We start from the raw sequence: 19,117 nt of genomic DNA on the forward strand, positions 1-19,117 counted from the left end.
CACTTCCAAAAATCTTTCACTTAGTTTGATCCAGTAGCAGTTTCGAGATCAGTAGCAGCACCCATATAGAGTATAATTTGGTGAATCCAACAGAAAATTTATTGTATGATCGTTATTGATCACATGTCTTGTCAAAAATATTCTAGTATTGCCAAACACTTTGTCTTATAGATAGTATACAACTTTGAAAAGAAAAAAGGAAAAGATTAGGGATACAAGATAGATGTTAGGAATGGAAGTTGAATTGTGCCCTGATCCTAAATACACTTTGAATACAGGCAATGGAAGCAGTCGCATTTAGACCAGGGAAGATTGACATTCTCAATTTCTTAAAAGTTGGGGAGTAAATAATGTATGTTTTACTGACCATTTACATGATAACACTTGTTTGGTTGGTTTCACTTTGTCACTTTGAATTTCTTTTTCTTAATCCAGTTTTCTTGCTAAATGTGTTTGAGCGATATTAGTCTGCTCCTTGTCCTGAGTTATCTTAATTCGGATACTATGATTTGTCAGCTATTACTATTAGCACTTTTACGTAAGAACTGTCATGGGCGGCTTTCCAGCCATGCCCCATGACCCCTTGGGTGCGCCCCGTGGCGTCCTAGCAAGCCTCCTAATGCCTAGCGCCACGGACGGCCCTGTGGTCTTGGCCGCGCCAAGTGACAAGCGCGCATGTGCCTCTGTCGCCCCACCGATATCTCTCGCCAGCGCCCAGCCGCAGGCAGATGCCAACAGCGCCGCGCGCGCAGACAACACGCGTGCGCCGACCGTGATGCCAAAGACGCTACTGCTGACAACGGACATGTTTCTGCCTTTTAGAAAACTAAGTCCTTTTCATTGTAAATATAGAGTAGTTTTATTTCATGCACTTCCATTATGTTTCTCTAGCTTAGTCAAGTCTAGTCTTGTAGCTTTGGATTATTTTTTTTAAGCATTATTAGGGGATCAAACAATCAAACTTTCTAGCAAGCAAACAATTCTCTGTACTGGTGTCTCTCCCCCTCGACACCACGTTGTTTTTCTGTAATAGCTTTCATTAATGCAATCAAGCTTTCTTTCATTCTCAATTCTCATTTATGTTCTCTCAATTGCTCTTGACATTGGTTTTCCCATACGACATTGACAATTTAGTCTAGCTTATGGAGGGGAACTCAGTTGGCGGACAGTAACTGCACTCACATCAGTTGCTTAGTCTTACGTCGCCCTCCTAAGGAATCTCAGGAAGGCGCCGCGTAATAGAAGCACGTGTGATCGACTTTGTTGAAATAATACCAATTTTACGCTTCAGTGGGAATCAGTCACTACATTTCTCAATAAAAATACTAATTTGCGACCGAAGGAAGAAAGCAACTCAAACCAACAAATAGCAAACAATCAATTGCCCAAATTCAACGTTCATTAGCAACGAAAAACTTGTTAAAATGACATGAAGCTGAAAGAACCAAGTCGAAAATGCATATAAACGCCAAGAGAAAACTTTGGATTTCTAGTAATTTTTGACTTCCTTCTCAGTTTCTGCGTTGCGTTTTTCGAAATTGAAAGGTAGGTTGAGATTGAGAACAGAGGAAATTTGAAGCAACTAAACTAGCATTTGGACATAAACTTGATTGAAACTTAAAAGAGCTTTTGAAGATGAGATAAAATAATTTTTGGAAGTTGAAATTGTGTTTAGAGATTGATTTTACTTGAAACGAAGTTAAAGTTTTGTGAGTAAAAAATTTCAAAACTTGAAAAACTAGTCTAAACCACTTTTTGAAACTCAAAAATTCATCTTCAAAAACTGCCCAAAAATTGCTCACTTTTTATAACCAAACAATGTTTTCAATTTTTTTTGAAAAAAAGTGGGAAAAAAAACTAATGGCCAAACGGAGCTAAAATCTTCAAGGTGTAGCCTAATTAAAAAAGTGCCTCCAGTATTTACACCAAATTATATTAATTTACCATTAGCTAATATATTGAGGTGAAAATATGTATTAACCTATGTTTCAGTGAAAATGTGAAAGCACACGTATGTCTTTATCTCAATCTACGAAAATGTGTATTAACTAATTATGGTTTAGTGAAAATGAAAACACATGTTATGTATTTGTTGGATTGGTGTAAATGCTAGTTGTAGGTCATTGTTGTCTATCAACACGCAGTGTGGTCATAGATCTGCTCTCTTCATAAGGTTGAATTAGTGATCTTTTGTCTTTTGACATAGATCTGCTCTCTTCCACAGCCTAAGCTCTTTGGTATGTATTAAGGCAAAATACATAGTTTGCCCCCGAAACTTAGGACCAAATCCCTGTGACACACTTTCTTAGAATGGATAACTTTTTACACGCCTAACCTTTTCAAAGTGTGTATAAGACACACTACTTTTTTATTGACCCGTTTTTTGTTTGGAGACTGCATCCACGTACCAGTCAAAATGCGACACATGTCATAACTCAACTATAAATAAATACATACTTAAAATAAACCTTAATTGATTAAACTTTTTCCAATAAAATTAAATATTATATCACCTTATCCCCCTTCCCCCTCCCAAAAAAAAAAAAAAAAATCTTCCCCAAGCCTCCCCTCCGTCATCAGCTTCCTCCTCCTCCATCGTCTACCCTCTTCTCCGAGCTCCCTTCCCATCGGCTTACTCCTGTAAGGCTCCAATTCCTCCCCCTTGTTTACTTTAAAAACATGAGCAATAGCTAATAACAAGAATTCAACAAATACAGTCTATTTTAAAGAGAAAAACACTTAGAAAAATAAAAAAAATCACACCATTGAAGTATGTCTCTGCACTTCTAAAAACTTTAATTAGGAGTAATTTTTTTTTTACATAGAATGAGAATTCAACTCAAACTCACAAAATAAAAGAAAAAACCCACATAACATAAAACCTGACATAATTAGATCCACCAAAACACTTTTAAATGAAGAAATTACAAGTCTTTATTATAACTCAAAAACATCAAACTGCATAATATTTGTTTAAACTCAAAGATGGAATCCAGAAATGGTATGGCTTGAAGATCTTAGCTTCTGGGTTTAACTCAAACTGCTCTATTTTGTATGCAGAAGGTAAGGGCTTCCATGGTTGCTACCAACAACTGGGTTTTGAGAAGAAAAAAAAAGAGAGAAAAGAGACGGGCTTCAATGGTGAAGGTATGGTGGTTCTTGGCAGGTGGGTGTTGGTTAGGATGGTGGAGAAATTATGGAGAAACGATGGTGGAAGGTGGGTGTTGGATTTGGCGGAGGATAGCGAGTGAATTAGTTTAGGAAAATGGAAAAAAAATAAAATAAAGAAAGAAAATAATTTTTTACTGTTCACGCGCCTTATTTTATTGGTAAAACACGCACTAGCCATGTCGACAAAAAAGGTGTGTATTAGGCACACTTTGAAAAGGTTGGGTGTGTAAAAAGTTGTCCGTGCTCAGAAGGTGTGTCAGAGGGATTTGGTCCTAAGTTCCGGGGGCAAACTATGTATTTTGCCTATGTATTAATAATGTGAACGAATCATTAAAACCCGACTTTTAGACAGACGAACAGTGAGACTTTAGAAACTGCATCTAATTACACATGTATAACGAACAACAATGGCCATCACAATCACATCAAGAACAAACATTACATACAAAACACAAGCACACGAGACACGGTGAAACACATTTATAAAAGATTTTTTTGCTCGACAGCTAAACCCTGGAGCAATCCATGTCGAATCTGCCCTGCAATGTCACTAACAGCACCAGGTCCGTGTGGGATAAAGACTGCTGAGGATTTAGATGTGGCGCCAATTTCCTTCATGGTGTCAAAATATTGAGTGATGAGGACCATGTCCAAGACGTCCTTGGCACTTGTACCTGGGACATTACTTGAGAAGCCAAGAACACTGTCCCTTAAACCATCTACAATGGCCTGGCGTTGTCTAGCAACCCCAAGCCCCGCCAGGTACTTAGCCTCAGCATCACCCTCAGCTCGTTTAATCTGGACAATTTTTTCAGCTTCTGCTTTCTCATTGGCAGCTACTCTCATTCTTGCAGCTGCCATAGTTTGATGAAAACAAACGATTAGCTTGAAGCTTAAAAGATTACTACATCCGGCTCTAGATTATGGATAAGATAGAAATGAATTGTTTGACATAGTCCAATGTAGTCAACAAAACCTAGCTACAATAGTATTTATTCTCCTTTCGAGTGAGATCTTTTCTTGAAAACACCAAGAAGCTTTTTTCTTTATACTTATATATATAGGAAATCGAATCATCATACACTTTAGGCCCTTTTGAAAGCAATAAAGGTGGGGAACGCGAGTAGCGAAAGACTGAGCTTGATCATGTTCTCATGCTTCACATGAGAATTATGAGCAAGCTTGAGATACACATAAGCTAAATGTTTGATTCTCCCAAAGAAAAGGAGACGGCGATGGTACAATTTGCACATCTAAGAGGCCACATCCTTCCTCTACTCTGTTATACTTATCCATATTCTTTTATCTGGGTTCGTCTGTCCTCTGCTTGCAACATACCACCACTCTGTATTCAAGTCATTCCCAAGTTATCTTTTTATCTTTCATGTTTTTACATCCCGGGCCCTCTATAATTCTGAAATTGTTATTTTTGTAGGTTTGCAGACCTGATCGCACCTAATTTCATCAGTTATTTATAAATCACCAGAGAACTTTCACGTATGATGAATTACTGCTATTAGATAAAGAGAAAGGATGTGTTACCTACATCAGACTTTAAGGAAAAGGCTATACATGATACCTGCATTGATTTCATTCATAGCTCGCTTGACATGTTCATCTGGCTCTATATCAACTATGAGTGTCTGAACAATCTCATATCCGTAAGCAGACATTGCCTACATATCATCCAAAGGAAGATGAGTACAATGACCATCATTGCTTGTCATTTTGCTAATACTGTTTATGATGGGCATGATTTACCTTTTCAAGTTCATCCTCCACTGCCTTAGCAATTTGATTCTTCTGCTCAAAGACATCATCCAAATTTAGCTTTGGAACGCTCGCTCTGATAACTGTACACTCATGAGAGAGGCCATTATTTGGGAGGAAATAATAAATTCAAATAAGAGGACTTCAAGCATTGTGCTCGTCAAAAGCTGAATCACAAGCTCATGCAACTGCAGCGCACAGAACCTTTAGATGTTACTATCGCTTTTTATTTCTTGTTGCAAGAGAAAAATCTAAGGGAATCAGATTTTCATACCATCAAACACATAGGCTTGGATCTGGGATCCAGTATTACTAAGCTTGTAAAAAGCATCAGTAGCTTTATCAGCCAGAGCACGATATTGAATTGAAGCAACAACAGTTACAAATACATTATCCTGCACGATAAATGAAGGATTTTAACCATAAAATAATGACAAAGGAAAAGGACATGCTGTCGATTACGGTCATTGCACACAGTTGAGAGATAGTCCATATTAGATTACCATAATTTTAATAGGTGGTTTACATGATGTCCTTTCACTTGATTGAAGCCAGAACCTAAATGTTTTCAAAGGTGAACAAAGACAGACAGACAGACGTGTGCTATAAAATGTGAACTGGCAGTCTAGCAAGAACCGTTTTAGATTCTACTACCATACCAATTATCTGCACATAATCTACTCAAATCCAAGTTAACTGAAGTAGTTGTTTGTGCTTGAAGACTACTTGGCTCAGTAAACATGAAGGAGAAAATAGAAATGACGATACAAGGACGAGTGTTTTTATAGTGGTAGAACACCTCCACCTTCAACCATTAGGTTGGAGGGTTCGAGTCACCAAGAAAAAAGTAGAAACCACTTTTTCCCCTGGGTAAAAGAGGTAAAATAAGTTACAAAAAGAAGAAGAAGAAAGGAGATGATCAAGACAATACAAATTTATTAACATAACATCTTCTTTGCATTAATAGTTCAACAATCTTTTACTTTTTTTGTTTTGATATAGTAATCCCCCACAACCGTCTATCCAAGAGTCAACAATGGCTCGTTCCAACTTTGCTCGCTTGGTGACTGAACTTCTAACCTCTTGGTTTGATAACCTTTTACTGATTCTTATTAGTTAAAAGAAGCTAAAACAGAAAGTCAAGACTTCGAAAATTTGAAAAGCCAAAGTATGTTTTGTTATGGTAACATGAACTGATTATCTAAAAATTAAGGGAAAAGTGGAAAAACTTATCCGCAACGAGTGTTTACACCAAACCATATTAATTTAGGCACCTTTGACTTTGTCTCGCATCGCACATCAAGCTGCTGCAACCTTAAAGTTAGGTATCCAGCAATCTGACTCCCTATACACCATGGCAAGAAATGACATCCAGGCTCAAGCACATCATTAAACTTGCCAAATCTCTCCTTTATAGCCACTGTGGATTGGTCCACTTGTACACAGCAAAGCAGATTCCCCATTTTCTCTCTCTGTTTCCCAACAATTTCAAGAAGACCAACAAAGAATTCAAGATTTCAAAACAAACAAACCAAAAAAAAAAGAAGATAAAAGAGCAATCTTTTTTGTTTTCAACAATAAAAGAACAAGCAAACATGTTATGCTACATACATGTATGGTATCTTGAACTAAGTTACAGAATCAATAATCAAGTGCTATACTTCTTTTCCTTTTAAAGAGAAAAATGAAATTGCAAGTTATACATTTGGCATCACACTTAATTGGGTATTTAATAAGTAATTTCTCAAATATGTTGAGAAACAGATAGAAGATTGAATTCCCCAGATTATCAGGATGAACATACCTTTGATTATATTCTGCAGAGATCAATCTGTTCGCTGCAAACAGAGACACGACGTGGGTCTTTCTTGTGTGTGGGGGGGTAAATATGGGTCGATGGACTTTGGAAAGCGAAAATCTAATTTATATACGCCACAATAAAACAGAAAATTATATCCCATAGGCCATAACTATGGTAAGCAGAATAATAATAATACCCTCGAGTCCCTTGTCCTAAAAAAATTGACGACTATTGCATTTGCATTATGTTCGATGCGTTTACTTTTTTCTGCATCCACTCGTTATGATTTTCTTAAATTCTTGAAATATATTTTATTTATGTACTTAGAAATATCATAACATATTTTTCTGTCTCAAAATGAATTGTAATTCTCTAAAATAACTAAATAAGTGACTTTTTTAACGAGCACTTTAATCTTTCAAAAACTTGGCCAAACAGGAGAGGAATATGATTATTCAAAATACTAATAAAATAAAAATAACTCCAACAAAAAGACAAAGAAAGTACATAGAGCTCGTTTGGGTTAGCTGATTTGAAGTAGCTGATAAGCATTAGGTGCTGAAAAATACTTTTAAGTGCTGAAACTGATTTAATAAATAAGCAGTTACGTGTTTGGGTACAAGTGCTGAAAATGATAATAAGTTGCTGCAATATTTGATAAAAAAGTGCTGATAAGCTCTTTTTCTGTTAAAATAATTTAAATAACCTTAGAACTGTTTATACTTATAAGGGCGTAATTTCTTCAAAATTTTAGATTTTAAATCGATTCAAATATAAAATATTCTATTTGTCATTTTATTTTAAATTCAAATGTGCTTAGCTAAGATAATTTTTATGATAATACAATTTATTTTATGATGATCATATAATCATAAGTTATAATAATTAATAAATTGACAAAAGTTTCTCAGTAAAAAATAAACATAAATAGAACAAAATATTGTAGACATGTGATTTAGAAATTAATATTTTTAGCCAAATTGCAAGAATTATAGAATTAAAAACCAAATTTATAATCCAATTCACAAAGCTCAATCTTCTTGACCCAATTCACCCACTAACCCAACCCATAACCTTTTAATCCTGGCCTCTATTTAAATTTAATCCTATGGCCAATATTAATTTTCCCAAAAACCAAATAAAAAAGACACAAGACCAAAACCCTAGGAGCTCCCTTCTTCTTCAACCCTTCAGCACATAATACAAACCCTAGGGAGCAAAAACGGGCCAGCCACTGGACTCGCCGGAAAAGACCAGCTAGCAGCCCCAAACCTGCCGGAATCCGCCGCCGACCTCCTCTTCTTCAACCCAGAACATCAGCAACCTAACACCTAAAACCACTGCCAGCTGCTGCTTATTCGACCACCAAACGACCCTTTTTGCTTCGTCATCTCTAATGGAGTTCGTTTGATTGAGTCGAGTTTGTTTCGCGATCACGGTTCGAGGTTAGAGCCCGAGGTTCGGTTCAAGGTCATGGTGCGGTTCCTATTTGCTGATTTTATTTCTCGATCGAGGTTCGTTTTTTCAACCAAAGTTTTGAGATAGTTAAGGTCTACTTCTAACCTTCTGCTACTATTTTGCTTCATAGCATATCATGCCATTTTATTTCGTGTATGTCATTGCTTTGCTTTGATGATTGCTTGGATTAACATTTTGACAACAAAAGATTTAGGTTAACTAAGTTAATTAGATTATTTGATTGTTTGGATATTCTGCCAAGTCTCAAGCGTGGGGTTTTGGACAGAACTTTGAGTTGTTGGGTTTTAGATAATTCTCTAACTTTGATTTCTATTTTATCTATTTGGGGTCGATAGGAGCATGCTTAGGCCGACCACACTTGGGTAGGCAAGCCTTAAGATTTTTATTAGTTTTGAGGCGATAGGTCGTTCCCTTAGTTAAATTTATCCGGGGAATGTCCCGAAGGAATTGTACATATTTATTCCGGGGAATGCCCCGTAGTATTCTGTAATTAGAAGACATGGCGAACATCGTAGAAGAAGTAGCATAGGATAACTTAGAACTTTCATTTTCCTTCTTTTAATTTTCTTTTATTTAGGTGGGGACGACCTCGAGCCTCTTGTGTGTTTATTTTACTTTTCCATAATTCTACCTCAACTTGAATATTTTAAAAGCCGACTAGATCAAGTATGCAACCGTACTAATTACTGGACTTGGGGAATGCCTAACACCTTCTCCCTAAGTCAAATGAACCCCCTTACCGAAATCTCTAGTGCAGGCTTAGTTTTGGAGTCTCAAGTGTTTTGAAAGGGAAAAAAAATTATTTTTAGAAAAACGGTGACCTGACACACCGAAATCAAATGTCAGGTGGCGACTCTAAGTTAATCTTTTTTAACACGAATTTTTGTCACTTTCGAATTGAAAAACCCTTTTGAGCTTTACTAAATCTTTTTAATATTTTTAAGAGGGTTATTGAGGTTTGTAAAAAAGGGGTGTGACATTTCTGGCGACTCTGCTGGGGAATTGCAGGTTCGAGCTAGTACTTGATCTTGTTGGCTTTTTAGGATATTCGGTTGAGGTTTTTATGTATTTTGTTTGCTTTATTTGATTTTTATTTTGTTTATGTCGTTTTATTTGCTAGTTGCTTATTTGTTTACAATATTTCCTTTATGTGTTACTGCTTTATAAATTGTCATCATTTGCATAACCCCGAGTCTTCTTTCTGCAACAAGTCTTCCGGAATACGTTTGAGCGTACACGGCCTTTTTGTGAGTCACCCGTGTCTTTAGGGGGTGGCGTGGGAGCGTGGAGTGGGCGGACAGCTAGAGCAGCCACCATCGACCACGTGCCGCCCGAATTGCCTTGTCTAGTGAACCCAAACCGTAGGTCAGCCTTTAGGTCATGCTTATTTGCATAATGTCATTCAGACCTAGTAGGGCTCGGTCCCAGGTACTGTGTCCCTTTGTAGGAAGTTGATCCAAATTTTGTCAATAATGGGCCTGTGGCCCAAAAAGACATTCAATCATCCCTATGTGATACATGTTGCATCTTTGAGGGTAAAAAGATCATTTGGCAGACTGATGTTTGGAAAAGAAGGGTGAAAAATGAAGCAAGTAGGACCCAGTTATATTTTTCTTTCACAATTTTTTCAAGAAAAGACCAAAAAGAAATGAAAATAAAAAATCCAAAAAGATTTTGCACTTTCCCATCATTTTTCAAAAATTCAAAAAAAAAAAGAGAAAATAAAAAATCCAAAAAGATTTTAAACTTTCCCATCATTTTCCAAAAATTCAAAAAAAAGAGAAAAAGAAAATACAAAAACATTTTACATTCTCCATCATTTTTTTTTTAAAAAAAAGACAAAAAATATAGTTTTTGCAAATCGAGTGCATTTGTTTTAAATTCTATCACATATCTAATATTCACGAACTACGCGAACCTGATTCTCGTCTTTCGGGGAGGGATACGTAGGAAACCCACATAGGGTCCGGTCTTCCTAGTGAGTATTAGGTTCTTGGCTTCACGGGGTCTTAGCCAAATCTTGCAGGACTAGCCACTTTTGGCCACATCAGCCATTCTTGCAAAATGGGGTCATTTTCGCAAAAGTGGTTCAGTGACGCATGTCTTATGATCTTGAGTCCAAAACTAGGTGTCATATTACTTTAAGATCCATCCTTATTGAGCTTGCATCTTTAGCCACTTCGGGCCATATCGGTCGTTTCTACAAAATGGGTCATTTCTGCAAAATTAATTTTGGGCCATGATTATTGGGAGTTTGAATCCATATAAGCCTTATGGAGGTATTTTCATATCTTTGAGTTCACCTTTTTTGAGTTTTCACTTCTAGCCACTTTAGGCCACGTAGGTTAATTTTCAAAAAATTGCCCAATCGTGTCATGCATGTGTCCAATATGAGGCGTTGTGGTATTGCTGTCACGCCCCATACTATTTTGGTCTTATTTTTTTCATTCAGGTATGGATTCATTTACCACAGCTCGAGCATGATTGGTATCCAAGACCATCGCATTTGGGAGGTTGTCTGAAGAGGCGTTTTATATTTTGAGTCTGTTTTCATGTTTTCTTTTGCTTTCTTGTCTTGTCTAGTAGTTTTGAGTCTTTTAGGTGGTGTAAGAGTTTGTCTAGTCTTTTGTTATAGTACTTCCTATTTTGTATTTGAAAAACTAAAAAAGTTATAAATGAAAAATCCAAAAAGATTTTTATTTTTAGTTTATTTTGTCCATTACTTTTTCCAGAACTACACTTGATCTGATTCATGAGGGGCATGATATGTAGGCAACCTACATAGGGTTCGATCGAATCATCTTTAAAAAAACAAACAAACAAAAAGAATGAAGTTGTGGGACGTGAGAAATGAGAGGAAAGAAAAGAGGGGAAAAGAAATGAAAAACCAAACGGTGTTAGAAAGGAAACTGAAGAAGGAAATGGGGCAAGAAGAGTGAAATTGGGATGATGCCATATGACCTTCGTACCCTCAAAGCCATTCTAGAACCGTTAACTGTGACTAGGGGCATGGCACGCAATGTGATAATTCTATCTGATAAATGCTCTAACGCCAACATGTTGGCTTTGTTTTGCTCTTCTTTGTTACTTTCATTGTTATTATAACAGATGGTGGTTAGTTTGTGGCACTTTGGAGATTCGTCCATACAATACCAGAAAGTACAAGGCAGTCATGGCTAGCAAAGAAACGCACACAGAAGTTGTTGACCAATCGAGGGAGATTGTGGAGTCGGAACCTGAATTGAACGAGGAGATCCAAAGGCTGAAACAACAAATGTCTGAAATGTGTCAAGCATGGGCCAATGGTCAAGGACCACCCCTTTCTTATGCTTTCCCAGAGTTTACACCCATTTTGGCTACTACCACTCCAGTTTTGTTGTCCGATCAATTCTATCCATTTAGGTTCAGTCTTCATCCCAATTGCATGACTATAGCTGGAACTTCTGTTGCGCACTCCCAAAGTATTCCATTGACAACCAATTAGACAACCACTACAGTTATGCATGTCTTCACCATCCCACAGCCAGCGGTGGTGCATAGGAAAACTCATGAGTCACAATTTGCTACCCAGCAAAAGAAGACCACTCTCCTGAGTACCACTCTTACCTATTTGATCTTCATGCAAAGATTGAGAAGCCTGGACGAAAGATAGCACTGAAAGAAATAACCCAAAGACTGAAAAGCTTAGAACAACAGTTGAAAAACATGCAAGGGCTGGCAGGTCAGAAGAGTATTTCCTTCAAGGATCTATGTATGTTCCCCGATGTTCGTTTGCCACTTGGTTTCAAGACTCCCAAATTTGAAAAGTATGATGGACATGGAGACCCCATAGCCTGCCTGAAAAGATATTGCAATCAACTAAGAGGTGCGGGAGGAAATGAGGAATTACTAATGGCTTATTTTGGGGAAAGCCTTATGGGTATAGCCTCTGAATGGTTTATGGGTCAAGACACATCTTGCTGGTATGTCTGGGATGACATGGCCCAGGCCTTTGTGAAACAGTTCCAATATAACATTGACATCTCAACGAACCGTAATTCCCTTTCAAATCTGAAGAAGAAACCAACTGAAAGTTTCAGGGAATATGCCATTAAATGGAGAGAACAAGCAACTAGAGTTAAGCCACCCACGGATGACCACGAGATAATCACTATCTTCCTTCAAGCTCAAGAGCCCGATTACTTTCAAAACATGATATCCGCAGTTGGCAAATCATTCCCAGAAGCAATCAAAATGGGAGAAATGGTGGAGAATGGCCTTAAGACAGGTAAAATTATAAGTCAAGAAACTCTCAAAGCTGCAACTCAAGCTGTCCAAATTGAATCTGGTAATTTTAATGGCACGGGTGAGAAGGCTGAAGAAATCATGATGACATCAAGGTCGAGAAGAGGTCCTAGAAGAACATGTCGAAGGCACGACCAGCCTCGTTTGTTTTTTGACGATTCCCCTGAGAACCAACAATACTTTGTTGCGCCACCCCAGTATGTTGTCAAGCCACCAGGATACCCCAGAAGGCGAGCGCTAGCACCGCAAAATCTCTACCAGCCTCCACAAATTTTTCAGGTACCCCATAACCTACATCTAAGCTAGGGTTATAGAGGTAAATAAAGGTTGAAATGTAATTTTACACCGATAGGAGAGTCCTATGCAAGCTTGTTTGAGAAATTAAAACATTATGACCTGATTGCACCTATTCCTCCGAATCATGTGGACCCGCGTGCAAGAAGCTTTGATCTTTCTAAAAGGTGTGAATACCATTCCAATGCCCAGGGGCATAATGTCGAAAGTTGTCGGGATTTGAAAAGAGAGATACAAAGAATGATTCGAGAAGGGATAATTGTGATCCAGGACGGTGACACCTAGAATATCGTGCAAAATCCTTTACATGTACATGATGATGCACACTTTCTGGTAAAGATGCATGGTAACATGGAGTATGAGAATCCTCCTGGGAACTTGCTGACTGAAGTTAATGATATTAAAACTGGTGAATGTCCCAGTAATTTTGATGTGCAGTCCAGTGGCTAAGATGTCGAGCTTGGTAATTGGAAAGACACTCCTTTCTTGGCTAGCCATTTCTGATTTCTGCTTGGCGAGCATATGCCTTAATCAGATTGTAATACAAAAGACGAAACAGTCAACAGGGCTTTAAGGGTATTGAAAGATTCAGGATAACAAATGACCAATAAATTCAGTTCAATGAACTAAATATACCAACAGGCTCAGTTCTAAGTTCAAATATACCAACAAGCTCATTTTAATACAACCTTAGAACACAAACGAGGCAAGAGGGGAAACAGACAAGCATGAACCAAAAATTAGACTATTATCATGCTAATCTAACATTCAAGCATACCAGACTAATCGACGACACTTATTCAATTGATTACACAAATTATAGCACATAACAATCGACAGCAAACAGAAGCAATGATAAAATTGGACCAAATAAAAGGTCTGGTGGAGAAGACAGAATCAATTGACAATAATTGAAAAAACCAATAAAGCTACACTAAACAAAGTAAACAGAATAACCAAACCCAAAACGAAACAAACAAGAAAAGGAAAATACCTCAAGCTTTCTAGGAAACATGGACGACCCTGATTCGAACTCAAACTCGAACTGTTTGAGGTTGAACGGACCTTAATCGAGTGTTCTCAACTGAGAACACTTCGACTAAAGTCGGTTAGACCCCAAACCCTCCTTCAGTTGGGACAGATTTCAACCTCTGGCTTTCTAGGGTTCTTGGGGGTTTGATTTGGTGTTCGAGTGGTTCTGGTCTGATTCGAACCAAACCCACGGTGGTTTGGTGACGAGGGAGGTCAGGGACATGTCTGGTATGAGTTTGGGACTGGTTGGGGTAGATCTAGCTTTGCTCGAATTTTCGATTGAAGATTCGAGAAGCTGGAGGTAGATTCGAGGCAAACGGTTAGCAGATCCATAACGAGGGTGGTCAGGGGGTGCCTTGATGTGAGTCTGGGACTGATTGGGATGGGTTTCAAGTTTGCTCGAATCTTCGATTGAAGATTCGAGAAGCTTCAGTCTGATTCGAGCAAAACGGTTAAGGGATTCGTGGAGAGGACAGTTAGGTGCTCTAGGGGTGTTGGTTTTAGGGTCATCGGCGTCGTTGCCGCCGGCTTTCAGGCGAAAGGGTTTCAGGGCGGCTAGGGTTTGGAGGGTTGTTGGGTTTGTCTCTGAAGGAGACGACGAACAGGGGTGTTGCTTAGGGGGGGGGGTCTGAGGTGAAGGGTTGAATTTATATACGGAGGGGGTGGTTTGATCCTGGCCCTTGGATCAAGAATGATCAACAGCCTGGATCAATTCACTTAACAGGCATGGCGTAGTTTGGAGTAGTGCTGGGGCAGGGCCAATCCAGGGGCAAGTGGGTCGGGTTGTGGGGATTGTTCTGAGGCGTTGGATCAAATGAAATGAATGGCCTGGATCTGCCGGCTATATACGACGTCGTTTGGATATATCTGGGGATTGACTGGACCGTTCGATCGAGTGAGATCAACAACCCAGATTTTCCATGCCCAAATGGTGTCGTTCCATCCGTCCCCAAGGCTGGTTGGGTTAGACCGGGCAAGAGGGTGTTTGGACTGGGCCTGGACTCTCTTTTACAATTGGCCCAGTCCGATTTTCTCTTGTTTTTCTTCTTTTTCTTCTATTTTCTTTTTTAATTCAAAATTCCTAAATTGAATTGAAAAACCAAGACTATTTAAAAATATATTAATTAACCCTTAACCACAATTAACACACAAGATCGAAAAATAAAATCGCACAATTAAACAATAAAATGACAAACTACCGGAATTCATATTTTTGTGATTTTCATTCTTTAAAATAGGACGTGGTTTAATTAATTCAAAAATGCATAATTAAATCTTAAATGCACATGCAACACATATTTTTGTATTTTTCTTATTTAAAGTAGAAACAAACATGCGCAGACAAAAATACAAATAAATTGCAAACAACACAAAACCATTTTGTTTTGAATTTTTGGGAGTAGTTCTCATAGGGCAAAAATCACGTGCTCATAGTTATCTTCATGAAAAAGCCAGGTATTTATAGTGTGAAAACAGGCAGAAAATAAGGCAAGAAAATAATTATGGAACTGTGTACCAATTAAAATCAATTAGTATAAGAACTTCCTTTAATTAAGGAGTTTAAACTTAAACGGTAATGGACAGAAATCATTTAAGGAAAGAGATCAAGTAAACTTCTTGTGCAAAGTAGACAATTAGGGGTAAATACATAGGGGTTTAATTAAGGGAAGAATCTTTGAAAGACTGGGTTAACCAAATAAGGTAAGAAAACAAAGTATAGTTGCAGAATATAGAGACAATCAGTACATAGTAAATCGAGGAGTCAGGGATTTGACATTACTGACTTTGGGGAGAATAACAGGGGTTCCCCATGAATAAACAGAGAAACCAAGTCAGGAACGGCAGAATTGCAAGTCTAAGGAAAGTTTTCAAATCAACCCAAGAAACAGGAAAATAAGTAAGGCAAAACAAGGAAAGAGTCAATCACTTAACACATGAATGCAATCAAAATTATTCAAGGAGGTTTGAAACCAATCCCAAAATTGAAGGTCATTTCAGAAGGAAATTCAGCATATAAAAGAGCACATAAGTATTAGGCATGCAAGGCTGAATTTAGGACAAAGAGAACTGCCATGCAACCACAGAGCCAGTAAGTAGTGGACTATAGGAACATAATAGTCACATAGGTCAATCTTAGTAACTCAGTAATAGAAAAAAAGAGAGTATCAAATAGCATGCAAAGGGGTCAAGTAAAGTGACCTTATAGAAGAGTTTAGCAGGAAGTCAGAATCACACAAAGAAACAAAAGATTTAGAAATTCAATAGAGCAACATATGAAGCAACTTCAGAAACTCGAATAGGTCCAAAGGAATTAGGGTTTCGAAACCCATCAAATCCAGGGCATGATTAACAAGTAAATCAAATAGCAAATAATCTCGGAACTCGAATGAACCCCAAAATCTAGGGTTTTTACCATTGATCGAGTATAGAGATGAAAACAAGTAAATCAGGCAAAGAATACTAACACATAAATTCAGAAATCTCAAAGAGGACTAAGACTTTTAATATGCACACTCCAGTAGAAGAACAACATAAAGAAACACAGTAGAACACGTTAAAATCAGGGGAAAAAAACCTTGAAATGACTTAACAGAACCCTAAATCGGGAAAAGGTAAAAGGGATCTTAAAGGCAAAGCTTTGAGAGAAATCTCGAGAGAACATTTAAAAGTTTGGGGAAAACACAGATCTAAAATGGATTTAAAAGAATCGGAAGAACCTCGAAGGTTAGGGTTTCAGAATAACCCTAAATGGTGAGAAAGGCTCGGAAACACATCGATCTAAGCAGGAGAAGTCAAGATCAGGCTTGAATAGCCATGGCTGGCTGGAGCAAGGTCGGAGACAGCCATAGAACTGAAATCCTCCAGGGTTTGGGCCAAGCTTCTTCAAGATTTGGCCTTGAATAATCGAGCATGCAGGAGTCATAGGAGGTAGATACATGCCTTTAATGGCTTTGGAAGCCATGGATTCAGGCGATTTTAGGGTAGAAGCAGAGGGAGGCGGCTAGGGTTTGAGAGGAGCTTGAGAGAGAATTGGGAAAAGGGGGAATTCAAGAGTGGCTGCAGGTGAAAAATGACTAGGGTTTGGGGGTAGGTCGGGATTAATTTAGGAAAGGGTTAAGGGTGGCCGTTGATCAAAATGATCAACGGCCTGGATTAAATGGGTAGGTAGGGGATCCGGGCGGGTCATTTTTAAAAGGGTCGTGGGTCGGGTAGATTAGGATTTGGGTCAAGGTAATTGGGCCTCAGGTTGGGTTTAATTGGAGGTTGATTTAGGGCTATAATTGAAATAAACGGGGCTAGTATTTAAATAGCCACTTTTCCCTTGTTTGATTTTTAAAAAAATAGTAAAATAATTTCTGGAAATAAATTAAAGGCACTAAAATGATTAATAATACATAATTATCAAATGAAAAATATGGAGTCAATTTTATAAATATAATTATAATTAAATCTTAAAAGAGACCAATATTGCAATTATATGCAATATAGTTTTAAAAATACTAAATAAATTTGTAAAAATATGCCAAAACTATGTTAGATATATTTAGTATAAATATGGGAATCCAATAAATGAATCACCAAAAATGATAATTTTGGGGATAAGTATTGGGTTTTTCTTGATAAAATAGGGCAATAAATTGATTTAAAAATCTTTAAAAATTTAGGAAAAATAATAAAATATGGGGACATACTTGTATATACATATACATGCTATTTTAAAAGTATTTTGCAGGGAAAAACTGGGTATCAACAGCTGCCCCTCTTTACCCGGGAAGGATGAAAGAGTTGTCGGGTAAAGATATGATGGCCAATTTTGACTGAACAAAATGGTTTGAAGAGGTTTGGTCGTGCTCTGATTTCTGAGCTGTCTACATATCCTTGGTCTTACAGAAATCAGGTCATATGTAGTTCAGGATCCGTCGGCGGAGTATGCTGATGGAGACTTTCAAGAACGGACGTAGTATTTAGGACGAGGTGAATGGTTGGAGTCTGATAGGGCTGCGGGAACTAGAGCAGAATCGCTACTGCCGAGATGGTCGTTGCTCGCCAATTCACCTGCAAAGAAGTAATACAAGCATATATTGTACGTAAATTTAAACATGATGTAAATTCCCGTCGGACCATGAATGTTTGTCCTCGGACGGTTAGGATGACGTCCTTAGACCATGATGTCCTAGATCATGAAGCGTATAATAAAGGATTCGCAGGCCATGAAATGATGCTCTCGGGCTATAAGAATGATGCCTCCGAACCATGATGCCTTTGAAGAATGATATGCAAAAGATTAAAAGGGGTCCTCAGGCCATGATATGATGTCTCGGGCTATGAAAATGGTGCCTCCAAACAAAGATGCCTTTGGATAATTTGGCGATCTTTCAGCCTATGAGATGTAGTGTTTGGTGTTCTTTCAGCCTATGTAATATAGAAGATGGCGATCTTTCAACCATGCAAATGTGAAGATGGCGATCTTTCAGCCATGCAAATGTAAAGATGGCAATCTTTCAGCCATGCAAATGTAGAGGGTGGCGATCTTTCATCCATGCAAGTGTAAATAAGGTGGAGATCTTTCAGCCATGCAGAGGGAGGTAGAGCTTAACCTCGGAAGGCAGAATGGTAGCCTTATACAATGCAAGAATGCAGATGGAGGTATAGCTTAACCTCGGAAGGCAGAATGGTAGCCTTATGCAATACAAAATGCAAATGGAGACAATGTTTAGTCTCGGAAGGCAGAATGGTAGCCTTATGCAATGCGAAAATGCGGATGGAGGTAGAGCTTAACCTCGAAAGGCAGAATGGTAGCCTTATGCAATGCAAGAATGCAGATGGAGGTAGTGTTTAGTCTCGGAAGGCAGAATGGTAGCCTTATGCAATGCAAAAATGCGGATGGAGGTAGAGCTTAACCTCGGAAGGCAGAATGGTAGCCTTATGCAATGCGAAAATGCGGATGGAGGTAGAGCTTAACCTCGGATGGCAGAATGGTAGCCTAATGCAAGAAATAAAAGGCATATGGTAATAGAGTTTTCTTAGCTGATAGCTGATTGTGATATTGTGGCTACTGGGGACATTGTGCCTACTGGGGACACTACGTGCGGATAGCAACTATGAGTAAGTGCAACGGTTCTGAGAGTTGTATTTCTGAACAATGTGAGTCTCGTGAGTGTATAGTATATTTGATGATTTTGCAACTCAAGTGCCTGCATCCAAAGAAAAATTGTGAGTTGGTAAAGGGGGAAACGTTAGTTCGCATCCCCGTTGGCTTTGCTTGACCTACTTGGCTCTGATTTG

At 38.2% G+C, this 19,117-nt stretch overlaps 1 protein-coding gene across 2 annotated transcripts; it reads right to left on the reverse strand.

The window, feature by feature from the left end:
* Positions 1–3,534: 3,534 nt before the first annotated feature.
* Positions 3,535–6,902, reverse strand: LOC107827164 (hypersensitive-induced response protein 1). Of its 2 annotated transcripts, none has more exons than XM_016654245.2 (6): positions 6,746–6,902; positions 6,216–6,413; positions 5,216–5,336; positions 4,933–5,024; positions 4,751–4,847; positions 3,535–4,025 (listed from the first exon to the last, which is right to left on the reverse strand). In XM_016654245.2, the coding sequence occupies exons 2-6, from the start codon at positions 6,402–6,404 to the stop codon at positions 3,652–3,654; spliced, it is 873 nt and encodes a 290-aa protein (XP_016509731.1). In that variant the 5' UTR covers positions 6,405–6,413; positions 6,746–6,902; the 3' UTR covers positions 3,535–3,651. The 2 variants fall into 2 exon arrangements, with proteins under 2 accessions (XP_016509731.1, XP_016509733.1); XM_016654247.2 differs by lacking the exon at positions 6,746–6,902 and adding an exon at positions 6,553–6,724.
* Positions 6,903–19,117: the final 12,215 nt, after the last annotated feature.

This window comes from Nicotiana tabacum, chromosome 3 (assembly GCF_000715075.1).
Source record: "Nicotiana tabacum cultivar K326 chromosome 3, ASM71507v2, whole genome shotgun sequence".
NCBI classification, from domain to species: Eukaryota; Viridiplantae; Streptophyta; class Magnoliopsida; order Solanales; family Solanaceae; genus Nicotiana; species Nicotiana tabacum.

Bases quoted from the DNA above. Each gene is read 5' to 3' on its own strand.
- LOC107827164 (XM_016654245.2), bottom strand. From the start codon at position 6,404: ATGGGGAATCTGCTTTGCTGTGTACAAGTGGACCAATCCACAGTGGCT. The intron at 5,025-5,215 runs GTATGAAAATCT...ATGAGTGTACAG, and splicing joins CCAAGCCTATGTGTTTGATG to TTATCAGAGCGAGCGTTCCA. The intron at 4,026-4,750 runs GTATCATGTATA...AAACTATGGCAG, and splicing joins TATGAATGAAATCAATGCAG to CTGCAAGAATGAGAGTAGCT.